Genomic DNA, 12825 nt, shown 5'->3' with positions numbered 1-12825 from the left:
TGGACCTTAACATCAGTTCTACTTCTACTGGCAGCCCGCCACTACAACACTACCCAATCTCGAACTACCAATCAGAAGATCGGAACCAGCCCGGAACCGGACCTACTCCAGAGTTTTACTTTATTTCACAATAAATCTTTTAACCCTCTCAGTGGTTGTTGTTGTTGTTGTTGTTTGCGATCCGGCCTCTGGTTCATGACAGAAAACAGAGGTTAAGAAAGTTGGATAACCTGCCTAACCACCCAGCCATCCATCCATTATCTTTTACCCGCTTCTTCCATTTTGGGTCAGGGGGGTCACCGATGCCCTTGTCCAGCAATCACAGTGCGAGGGGCAGGGTACACCCTGGACATGTCTCCAGTCCATCACAGAGACACATAGAGACAAATAAGCATTCTCACTCTCACTAGGGACAATTTAGAGTCACCAATCAGCCTAACATGCATGTTTTTGGTCTGCGGGAGGAAACCGGAGCACCTGTAGAGAACCCACGCATGCACCGAGAGAACGTGAAAACACCCAGAAAGACCCCCGGACTGGGATTTGAACCAGAGACCTGCTCGCTGAGAGGCAGCAGCTCTACCAGTTGCGCCACCGTGCCGCCTAACCAGTCAGAATATTTAGATTCCAGTGTGTTTCAACCAATCAGAATGCAGACTGTCGCTGTAGGTCCCGCCCTTCTCCTCCATGTCTGCAGCAGTGTGTGTGGAGTTTTCCATCAGTGCCAAAAATATGTTTGTGTCTAAAGTGTGTATGTAGCGTGCTGTGTATGTAAGGTGATATGTTAGGTGCATACGTAAGGTGATAGGGGCAAGATGGTTCGATCCCCAGTCATTGCACATCTCGTGGCTGAGCAGGACACCTAATCCTGAACTGCTCCCCGTGTATATATGAGGTTCCATTAGTACCATATAAACATATTCTGGCACTAATGGAACCTCATAATAATCGTGACTCATTGAGACTAACCCGTATAAGTAAATGTTAAAGGAATGAGATTAATGTAGTGGTTTTTAACAGAATTATACAGCTTTTGATTCAGAACAACAAGTCTTATAACTCCAAATCGTTTCATTCATTAACAGACTTGAATTAAGCTTTTTCTGCTAATTCTAAACTTCACTTTACATCTGAAGTTCACAAATTAAAATTCCGCACATGTGAACGTATTCCAAATAGTTTTGTGCATAAAAACAATTTATTAAATAAAGCAGTAAACAACGACGGTTTGTCATTAAAATTAATAATTTTTATTTTCACTATGGTTTAACGAAATGTATACAAAAACATTTACATGTTATAAATAATAATAATAATAAAAAAAACGTTCTGGGAACTAATTACATGAAATAATAATTGCTACTGCCATCTAGTGGTCATTTTGAGAAACCTCAAGTTCAATTGTGTGACATTTACAGTTAAAACAGAATTTCTTGTTACGAATTAAACTCTAAAATGAGAATTAATGGTTCCAAAATAATATTACAATGTGTCTTAAATAAGAAAACGCTTTGCACAAGACAACAGCAGTGGAGTGAAGCCCCCACTCCTCCTGCGAACACCTGCGTCAGGTGTCCTCCATGAATTATTGAGGCGCAGCGGCAGCTCCGGCTTCACATTTCGCGTGGCAGAAACCGAACCCCCGGCTCGGTTCTGTGCAGTTCGGACTAACAGTCTTACTCTGCATCTGTTGCTGCCTCCAACGATCACGAAGCGGCAGAGGCTGAGAGGCTGTTGCCATAGTAACAGCCGTACGCGAGGCAGGATAGACCGGAAGACGTTCTCGTAAGCGGAAAACGAGTTGTTCTCCTTTCAAAATAAAAGCGTTGACCACGCCAACAACAAAAGAGCGACACAAATTACTTTTCTTACAAGGAAGACAAAAAAAATAAAATAAAAATAATACTGAACATATAACTATATAGTATAATAATGAAATGGCTCTACTAGTTTAGGGTTTTTTATGCTAAATCAGAAATATTTGTTGATATTGCTTATTTCATTACATCTATAGCTTAACAGGTATAGCTAAAGTAAAAAGGGTAATTAAAAGCTAAAAGTAGACAAATGGCTAGCTAGAAAATAGATAGAAATAATAAAATGTACACTACTAATCCAAAGTGTCAAAACACATGTATTCTCTAACACTGTGAATGAGCACACAAATTGTCATTTATTACAAAAAAAACAAAAAAAACATTTCCAATCAATATTAGAGAGTAGCGTTTTATAGATTTTCATGGTTTTATATTATAAGGGACAATGTTAGGATAAGCCTTTTTGTTTTTGGCAACATACCTTTATTTTGACAGTATAAAAGGAAGTAGCCTTGTAGCTAAATGTTAGCTTGATTCAGACGGTGAGGCCGGTGCGGGAGAGGCGGCGAAACTGAAGCAGGTGAAGGGCTGTGCGTGGATGTTTGTGAACGCGGGGGAGACGGGACGGGGTGACCGCGTGAAGACGAGACGGAGAGGGGCGAAGAGAGGACGAAGGACCCGGCCGCTGAGGGCGGGAGGACCCGGAGCCCAAGAAGAAGAAGAAGAATAAAGCGGAGAAGAAGAAGAAGAGTGAAGGATGTCTGAGAGGGTGGCTTCGTGTGGGAGTCTGTATGACAGCACCAACCTGCTGCTGCAGTACTGCAACACCGGTGAGTCAGCCCACTGACACCTGCAGCTCTGATGTTAGCATTCTTCATCTTGTCCATCTGGTTTGCACTTAAGTTAACTTACCTTTTTATTTTTAAATTCAATTCAGTTTATTTATAAAGCACCAAGTCACACCAGAAGTCGTCTCAGGTCACTGAACAGAAACATGCATGTGTAAAATAATAATGTAACATTATTTATGTGAGGAGCAGCTTTGAGTTGAGCTCATGTTGAACAAGCACGAAGGCGACAGTGGAAAGAAAAACTCCCTCGTGAGGAAGAAACCTCCAGCAGAACCAGCTCAGGACAAGCGACCATCTGCTTAACGTGATCTTAAAGTATTTACTTTTCACCATTAAATTTGCTTAATACTTTATATTTTTAAGACCACGTTGGGAATAAATCACCTCATTTTAAAGAGTTTACTTTTTTAAATTTAATTTGCAGACATGTCAGCAAAATTAGGCTCTTTATTTTTAAGCAGAAATAAACAAATTCTTGTTAAAGATCAGTTAAAAGACGTTTAGATAAAGTGACGGTGGGTACATTTTCCATTTTTTTCCTTATGATTGAAACCATTCTCACCATTTTTCTTTTCTTTTCCTTACATTTACACAGTTGATGTGATGTGTTTTAATGCCCTTTTAGTAAAAACATCTTTTTTTTTCTTCTGTAAAATATTAAAATGAGAAAATGGAGCAGACAGGTGTACAATAAGTCCATCTGTTGCACTATCGGGTATCACTGAGAGTCATTTTACCTCAAGTTCTCCTCAGTAAACGGCTAAAACAAAACCGGATCCACTTGTTACTGTCAGGACTTTGTAGATGCTCATGGACCGTGCTTCATTCTCCAAATGTAAAACCGTTTGTTCTCCTCTTTCTATCTTTGATGACTTGATTTCCATGTGTCGTTTTATGCAAAAAGCCTTCAGCTGTTTGTGGTTCGGATAAGCGCTGGTGGAGGAGGACTGAGGCGGCTCGGATCATTCCTTTCCTGTTGCTTTTCTTAATCTGCTGGTCATTTTATTCTCTGTAGGGAAATAAACTGAGATAAAGAAAAATGTCAGAAATGATGTATCGAAGCACCAAAGATCATGCTCAATAATCCAGATTAAAATCCAACATCGTTCAATCAGGTCATCTGAACGTTTAATTTATTTATTGCTGACGCGTTTCGTCCTTCATCCAAAGGACTTCTTCAATCTGAGGAGCCACAAACAAACTGATTTCCACAAACGGCATACTGGAAGAAAAAACAACGGTTTGCTGGTGCTAAGATGGCCGCTGGGGCCCGCCCTGTCCCCCGTCAACTCCTCCGAGACGGTCCTCTGGTTTGCTTCATGCCGTCTTAAAGTTACTATAACAAAATAAATAAATAAATAAATAAACCATGATGAGAGGGTGGTAAAGTTTCTAACAAGAGGAGAAGAATATCCGTCCATCATCTTTACCCGCTTCTTCCATTCACAGGGGTCACTGGTGCCCATGTCCAACTATCACTGTGTGGGAGACGGGGGACACCCTGGACAGGTCCAGTCCATCACAGGGACACACAGAGACAAACAACCATTCTCTCTCTCACCTAGGGACAATTCAAAGTTACCAGACAGCCTAACATGCATGTGTTTGGTCTGTGGGAGGAAACCGGAGTACCCGGAGAAAGGTCACGCATGCACGGAGAGAACATGCAAACTGCACCCCGAAAGGCCCCCGGACCGGGGTTTGAACCGGGGCGGCCTGCTCGCTGAGAGGCGACAGCTCTACCACCTGCGCCACCGTGCTGCGGAGAAAAATGCATTTGTGTAACAACAGACTTGAAACAAAACGAGGAAGAACGTTTGTCCTCTCCTGCTGCCATTCAGAGGTCAAAGGTCACACCGTTCTGAGTTCAGATTTAAGAGTCGACATTTGAGACCAAATCCACGGGAACAGATCTGGAGCCGGACTTGTTTCAGTTTTGACACAATAATTTCATCATCTCCCACGATCATGTGCATAAAACGGCTGTGAAACGGGCAAACGTCTCGTGTCTTCCGCCTCTGACCAGCCGGACGATGCTTCCAGAATGACCTCATGTCCACGTGTCCTCTCCTCTGGAGTGCAGAGAATAATCTGGAGGCTTTTCACTCACAGGACGAGATTAATGGATTAATGGGATTCACTGCAGGCAGAATGTGCTTTCAAAGCAAACGGAGAACGAGAACTTGGAGGAGGCAGTTCGTTACGTTTTCAGTTTATCAGCAAAAAAAAAAGGTTCACAATCATTTATATAAACCTTAAAGTGAAAGAAAAAAATAAATGTAAGGATTTTTAAGCACTAAATGTTTGAAGATAATAAACTCGGAAATTAAACTTTAAAAGGAGCTTTTCTAATCGCTCATAAAGACTCGTTATGAATAAATAAATTATACCCTTACGATTTATTTTTAATTTACAAACATTTTAAAGAGACAAATATGTGAACAACCTCTTTGCTTGAGTTCAGTATTTTTTTAATTAGCAGGGAACACCATGATGTTAGAGGGCTTTATAAATATTTAAAGTTCGTCGTTCGTTTGAAAAAGAGTGAAATATTTAAATTTATTATATACGAAGGTACGGAGCGGTCGGAGTGATGAGCTGCAGGTTTTGGGTTTTAAAACCTTCAAAACGTAACTTATAGATTGTTCAGTGATTCTTATGTGAAAATTTAAATTTATTTAAAATCAGGAACTTTATTTTCTGAGTCTGAATTATTTGTTTGACGTTTTTATCGTCTTGTGGAGTTTTGAATTTAGCACGAAATGGGTGCAGATAAGCTTCAGACCAATTCTGGTTTTGGTTGTTTTTATATTGTAATTGTTCTTTTAATTGTATAAATTCAGAATAAAATAATTTTGGTCATTCTCTGAGGTCAGCAGATCAGATGCTTCTACTGAGATTGCTCTGTTCAAGGGCTTTAATGACATTTTCCTGGCCGCGGATGCAGGTGATTCTGTGCTGCTTGTCCCATTGGACCTCACATCTGCTTTGGACCTCACATCTGCTTTGGACCTCACATCTGCTTTGGACCTCACATCTGCTTCTGACACCATCGACCTCGATATCCTCATTTCATTTCTAGGCTGAAGTAGTGCACATCACAGGGTCAGCCCTCAAATGGTTTAGATCCTACCCTTCTGACAGAACATCAAGGACTTTAGTTCAACATCGGCATCTCTTCGGTGAGGGGTACCACAGGGGTCCATCCTCAGTCCTCTTCTCTTTTCTTTATACCTGCAGCCAGCAGGTGCTATTTTTTGTAAGCATGACCCCTTTCATCTCTACACCGATAACTCAAATGTATTTCCCTCTGAAGCACACTAGTGCACGTTCTAATCCACCTCTTCTTGACTGCCTGGCTGACATCAGGGACTAGATGGTTTTAAATTTCTTCAGCTTTAATGATAAAAAGACAGAGGTCATGTTGTTTCCTCCTAATGGCACTATCAAGAACCACTGTAATGACCTCTATCTCTAGCCCGTTAGAGAAACAAAGAGTCACTAAGTGCTCTTTAGGGTGAAGTCTCTGGAGATGCTTGATTAAGTTGGTAGTGTTAGAACTGGAAGTTTTAGTGACACCCCCTGGAACCGTCGCTGTGCACGTATTGCACATAGCTGTCGAATGTGTTGGCTGAGGTAGTGTGAAATAGTTCCAGATGGCTGATCCTTTTGCTCGCTCCATTTTGAAAACGATCTGTGCGGTGGGTTAGCTAGCACGTGACGTCACTCAGAGCACAAAGCGTAGAGTTAGAGTGAATAGATCTGCGCAGTCATGGATCGGTCACATTGTCACCGATACCTGATCCAGAAGTTTTTTTTTGGGGGGGATATTGGGACAGATACCGATATTGGGATCGGATTGGTGCATCTCTACTTTCAAATTCAGTTCAAAATTCTTCTGTATATTTTTAACTCTGAACATTTCTGCACCTTCTCTTGCTGATCTGCTGCAGCCATATGTCCCACAGCGCTCCCTGAGGTCAGCAGATCAGAAGCTTTTATTGGTTCCAGGAACCCGTCTGGAGCTCGGAGGTGACGGGACCTTCTCTGTTGCAGGTCCAAAACTGTGGACTGTTACCCCTGCATGTCAGGCAGGCCCCCCTCCCTCACAGTTTTTAAGTCTTGTTTAAAAACTCAGTTTTATTCCCTGGCCTTCGACACAATGTAATTTGTTTTTAACTTGTCTGTGTTTTACAGTGTTAGCCATTTAGTTATAATCTTATTCCTTTTGGATCTATGTATTTTTGACTGTGTGCTTTGCTTGTTTGTTTCTGCTGCACACCACTTTGGTTGGACTGTTGCTGTTTAAGTGCTCTATAAATAAAATTGTGTGGTATTCATATCAAAGACCAAAAGGAAAAACAATATAATTTAAATGTCATTTTTCTGAAGGAAAAACACAATAAATGTTTGATTTCCTGTCAGAAGAATCAAAAAGTTGCTCTAAGAGCGTAAAGAAGTGAATTATAACCGTGCCCCCCCTCCTCTGTCCACCCAGCCCCAGAACATCGTGTCAGAGCGTTGAATATTCCTGCAGAAGTGTGCTCTTGAACGCAACATTTTAGCCACTCAAGCATTTTTCCTTAATAATTTCTTGTTAAGTTCACAAACTAACTTTAAGTTTCGTTTGAACTGTGAAAATAATACAACACTAAAATTAACCAGCAGGCCGGCACCCCCCCCCCCCCCCCCAGGAGAGCCCGCCCCACCGTTTGAGAACCCCCGAGTGTACAGGAGCCAAACACTTCCTCTTTCTGTGTTTATGGTTTGATGGTTTTACTGGACAGAGCAGCTGCTGGGGGTCATATAATGAGAAGATTTATGGCTGTTTATTAATAATGTTTCCAGGAGTCCAGCCTGGGGGGGGGGGGGGGGGGGGATACAAAGTTCAGCTCAATGATCCACAAATATGCAAAAAACTAACAAATTGTTGTCGTTTGAATATTTTCTGTTGTTCTGATGGGACATGACTGCACTGTGGTGGGGGTGGTGTGTGTGTGTGTGTGGGGGGGGGGTCTTAGTGTTGTCCAGATTTGTCTGTGTATTGGAGAACATTTATTCTCACATCTTGCAACGTGAAGAAACGGAGCAGAGTGATTCCAGATCGACCTTTTTTCATATTTCTCCTTGAGCGAGCTGCTGAAGGGAAGCTGTGATCACAGAGAGCGTGCACACGGTGGTGCAGCGTCGTGCCGTCTGAGGCCGTTGGAGGGACGGAGACCTGCAGGGTACAGGCTGTTCCTTCAGATGGATGACTGAAGCAGTGTTTCAGCAACAAGAGCTGTCAGTCTCCAGCAACAAAAAGATCTTTGTGGACGTGTGCACGAAACCGTCTGTGTTCGGGTTCTGACAGTTTAGAGCAGATTTCAAACAAAGACTCTGAAATGAGGTTTGAGACATTACGTTTCATTTTTCAGCCCATTGTGAGCTTTATTTCTGGGGGAGTGGTGCTGAAGATGCAGAGAAACTCCAATAACCAACATGTTTCTTATTGTCAAGAAATTATTTGAACAATAAATTGTTCTCTTCCACTGTAACTGCAGCATCAACAAATGGTCATTTGTTTGAGTGAAGCTCTATATCCAGAATAAAAATAAGAATATAATTTCATGTAACTAAAACAGTATTTTAAACTTGGATGGGTGATGTTTTCTGAAGTCTGGTCAGCTGATGGCTCGTATACAACAGATTTATTTATTCTTTTACGTCCATTATGTGTTTTTTATTTAACAAAGTAAACGACAGCCTTTAGAAGAACTTGTATAGAAAAGGAGCCATAAACACCAAAATAATTTCCTGCTAGAAGCTGACTGTAGCACATTAAATATGCACATGGCTGACTGACAGTTTTTGGGGTGGGGGGCGTTATTGGTCACTATACAAACGGTGCAAGAGTTTGGTTCTCATTGCCGGTAGAAAGTCGACCCCTTCAGGGTGGGAGTTGGACTCCTCCAGAGCTGCTCGTTGTCTCCGATTCTGTTCATAACTTTTATGGACAGAATTTCTCGGTGCAGCCGGGGGGTGGAGGGAGTCCGGTTCGGTTGGCTCAGGATTCCATTTCTGCTCTTTGCAGATGATGTGGTCCTGTTGGCGTCATCGTGCCGTGATCTTCAGCTCTCTCTGCAGCGGTTCAGCCGAGTGTGAAGCGGCTGAGATGAGAATCAGCTCCTCCAAATCTGAGGCCGTGGTCCTCAGTCGGAAAAGGGCGTCTTGTTCTCTTCTGGTCGAGGGTGAGGTTCTGCCTCAAGTGGAGGAGTTCAAGTATCTCGGGGTTTTGTTCACGAGTGAGGGAAGAATGGAGCGTGAGATTGACAGACGGATTGGTGCAGCGTCTGCAGTATTGTGGACTCTGTACCGGTCCGTTGTGGTGAAGAGGGAGCTGAGCTGTGAGGAGAAGCTCTCTGTTTAATGGTCGGTCTACGTTCCTCCCCTCACCTGTGGTCATGAACTCTGGGTAGTGACTGAAAGAAAGAGATCGTGGATCCAGGAGGTTGAAATGAGTTTCCTCTGCAGGGTAGCTGGACTCTCCCTCAGAGACAGGCTGAGAAGTTCAGTTATCAGGAGAGACTCATAGTAGAACCACTGCTCCTTCACATCGAGAGGAGTCAGGTGAGGTGGTTTGGGCAACTGGTAAGGATGCCCCCTGGGCGCCTCCCCAGCTAGGTGTTTCGGGCATGTCCAACTGGGAGGAGGAGACCCCGGGGAAGACTCAGGACATGCTGAAGAGACTGTCTCTTGGTTGTTCTGGGAACACCTTGGAGTCCTCCTAGAAGAGCTGGAAGAGGCTGTGAAAGGAGATGTCTGGACCCCCCTGCTCATGATGCTGCCCCCGAGACCTAAGTCCAGAACAAGAAGATGATGGATGGCTGGATGGATGGATGTTTGGTTTTGGTCAAACTGGTACATCGTCTGCATTGTGAGTTCATATTGTCTCTAAATAATAATAATAATGATAATGATGATAATAATGATGATGATGATGTGAATATATATTGCCATCATTGTATGTTCCCATACAATGGCAACATTGACTCAAACACTGGTGTGACTAACATTTTTACACATGACAGCTAAGTTAATCCCAATCAAGATGGCCGCCACATCTAAATGATGTTGGCCAACACAAAAAAGGCTAAATTTCAGTTAATTTGATAGAAATAAAGCTAAAACAAAGGGTACCACTTTACAATAAGGCTCCCCTTATAGAGGCTACTAGTTTATAGATTTGTTATTAATTATCTATAAACACTTTATAAATGATTAATAACTGCTTATTACACATTACTTAAGGGTAACTGATGACAAAACTGAGCAGTTTCTTGCCAAACTGAGCCAAATCTGCCACATCTAGAGTTATATTAAACATTTCAGACGAAGTTACTACCTTGTAAGCACAATAAGCATTTGTAAACCTTCTTTAGCATATATTGTTCTTTATCACTGCATTAAGTATATACAACTAATATATCCTAAAAAATTAGGTTTACAAATACTTATTGTGCTCACAAGGTAGTAACTTAGTCTGAAATGTTTAATATAGCAACTGTAGATGAAATATATAGGTGGACAGATTTGGGTCACTATTTGTCAAAAACTGGTCAGTTTTGTCTCTGTCACGCTTAATTAATGTTTAATAAACAGTTATTAATGATTTATAAAGTGTTTGTAGAGGATTAATAATGTATCTATGAATTATTGAGGAGCTAAAAGGGCAGCCTTGTTGTAAAGTGGTACCAAATAAAGTGTGGTAGTAGCGGAGTCATTTCCAACACGCTGACCGTATCCTTCATGGTGTACTGGTTTTATCATAAATTATTAGTGTTTAGAATATTTTATAACTCCGTGTCATCTTTTTAAATATTTAACTTCTCTTTAAGTTTTTACCACCCGTTAGGATTTTCTAATTTCAATCTTTGAAATCTAGAACTGTCCCTCATCTCCTTTACCGTCTTTATTTATTTTGTCTGTTTATTTTATTTGATTAATTTTTATATAAAATATATGTACTGCACTGCTTCGTATCAATAAATGGCCTTGTTGCTGTTTAGTGCAAACCCACAGGCGCTGTAAAATGTAAATGTTGACATGTTTTCATCCCTGATCTGCAGATATCCTGAGGGATTATTGCATTTTAAAGCTGCAGAAAAGCCCGGGGTGGGGGGGTATTACAGGCTGTAGACGCTGCAGCAGGAGTCCAGGATCTTCTCGTTGGGTTGACTGGAGCGTGCTGACAAAAAGCAAAGTATCAGCGGAGAGTTTGCAGCCGGGCGAGGCTGCGGGTCACGCCCGGTGTCTAACGTTTGTGTGAGTTCATCACCCGGACCGACTCTGCAGCATCCCGTCCTGGCGGTGCCTGGCTGCTCTGATGCTGATGTTGGTGCAGTTTGTGTGAGTGTGGCCCTGAGCCAGGCTCCGCCCCCTTCTGCCTTCAGCTAATGAGACAGGAGGAGGAGGAGGTGAAGAGGATGAAAAGAGGAGAGGGAAGGAGAGAAACGGGGGGGATGTTATGAGGAAGAGGGCGTGGTCCGAGGGATGAAGGAGGAAGTGGAGGAGGGAGTGGTTCAATGGAAGAGGAGGGGATTTGTGTGTGTTTGTAGAGACGGGTGTGTGTGGTCCAGATGGAGGTGGGAGGGGATCCAGAAGGAATCCAGTTAAAGTGGACGTCCTGACTGATCCACTGCTCCGTGGACAGACTGACCTCTTGATTGACAGGAGGAGTGACCGGACGATCCGAGCGGGACAAATGGCAGGTAGGGAAGACGAGCTCCACCTTCGTCATCACTCCATCGCTGCGTGAAGATTTCAGCATCCTTCAGTTTTCTTGCTCTGCACCGACCTCCCATTGTTCATCTGCGAACCGTCGCTCAGCATTTCATCACCCCCATGCCCCCTTCTCCTCCTCCTGCTCCTCCTCCTGCTCCTTTGTTCTTTCATCATCTTTAGTTTTGTTTCTTGAGGCAGCTCGGTGTCTGACTCAGCCTCGCATCAGCTGACTTTGGCTTTACGGGACCGTCTGCGTGTGCCGGCACAGAAGGGGAAGTTGAAATGTTTCCTGCTGAGTATCCAACAGACGTGACCTCAGGCTTGGTAACATAACGCCGCGGTGACGGAGTGCTTTATGCTCATTCAAGGACAGAAATGAAAAGTGCTGCACCTTTTAAACAGGTGGAGGACATCAAGGTGAACCCTTGGTCTACTCATGTTCCTCCTTTCTGCCTTGTCAGCAACTCACAAGGTTAGAAATCGCACCCAAACATAGATCACGTTCACAAAAAGTCTTTAAGTTGCACGAGTGAAGAGTTGAACTTCCAGCAGCCTTTAAGACTCGGATGAGCAGAATAAGGTTTGTTTTTAGCAACGATGACACTCAGATCAGCGTTAACGAGAACACGAGCATCAAAAATCAGGAATATTTCAACCTAATAACTAATTGCACGTTTAAGACTTTTATAGACACTCTTTTATATTTTATATTCAATTGTTCCGGTGTTTGTAACGACATGTAGTTGTTGAATATTCAAAGTATCTGATATGAATTCCAATGGAAACACAAACTTTATTTGTTTAACCAACTGTGGCTAAAGTCAACGCTAAGACCAGATGCAAACCTTCAAAAACTTTTATTTTTAGACTAAATAAAACCAGTTTTTAACTGAAATAAAGCTCCTACCTGTCATACACTTGCACATTTACCAGGTACATGTGGAAAATATGTTCCAGTTTTATGAACTTGTGGAAATCTGGTGTGATTTCCCCCAAAGTTATGAATTTATTATTTATTCTATCTGATATCGTCAGAAAGGGATGCACTGCATTATTAACACGAGCTTTATCTCCACATCTAATCTGAGCTGGACTGAACCAGCTCAGAGTTTGAAGGGGGCGGAGCCTCAAATTCATTCATTATTTTCTACTAAAAATAAACGTGCAATCAATAAACACTACATGCACTTCTCTTATTGCTGGTGGTGATGGCATGCTGCTTTTAAATAAAATAAAACAACTTGTGGTTTACACCTTCTTTAAAAATATATAATAAAATAGTGGTGAAGCCACTTCCTCCATTGGTCAGAATATGTACTAGATTATCTCTCTATATATCTATCTATATATATATCTATATAGATATCTATATAGATATATATATAGATAGATAT

General features: G+C 42.2%; 1 protein-coding gene across 1 annotated transcript in view; it reads left to right on the top strand.

Annotated features, from left to right (window-relative positions):
* The first annotated feature begins 2373 nt into the window (after positions 1 to 2373).
* eml2 (EMAP like 2) overlaps positions 2374 to 12825 on the top strand; it is a 42565-nt gene continuing 32113 nt past the window's right edge. The window contains 1 exon segment of the mRNA XM_037677717.1: positions 2374 to 2647. Coding sequence (XP_037533645.1) covers positions 2416 to 2647 — 232 coding nt within the window. The 5' untranslated portion in view covers positions 2374 to 2415.

The sequence above is a fragment of the Nematolebias whitei genome, chromosome 6 (assembly GCF_014905685.2).
Source record: "Nematolebias whitei isolate Nwh7 chromosome 6, NemWhi1, whole genome shotgun sequence".
In the NCBI taxonomy this organism is placed as follows: domain Eukaryota; kingdom Metazoa; phylum Chordata; class Actinopteri; order Cyprinodontiformes; family Rivulidae; genus Nematolebias; species Nematolebias whitei.
Note: the sequence above shows the minus strand (reverse complement) of the source record. Positions and strands in the feature narration are given on the sequence as shown.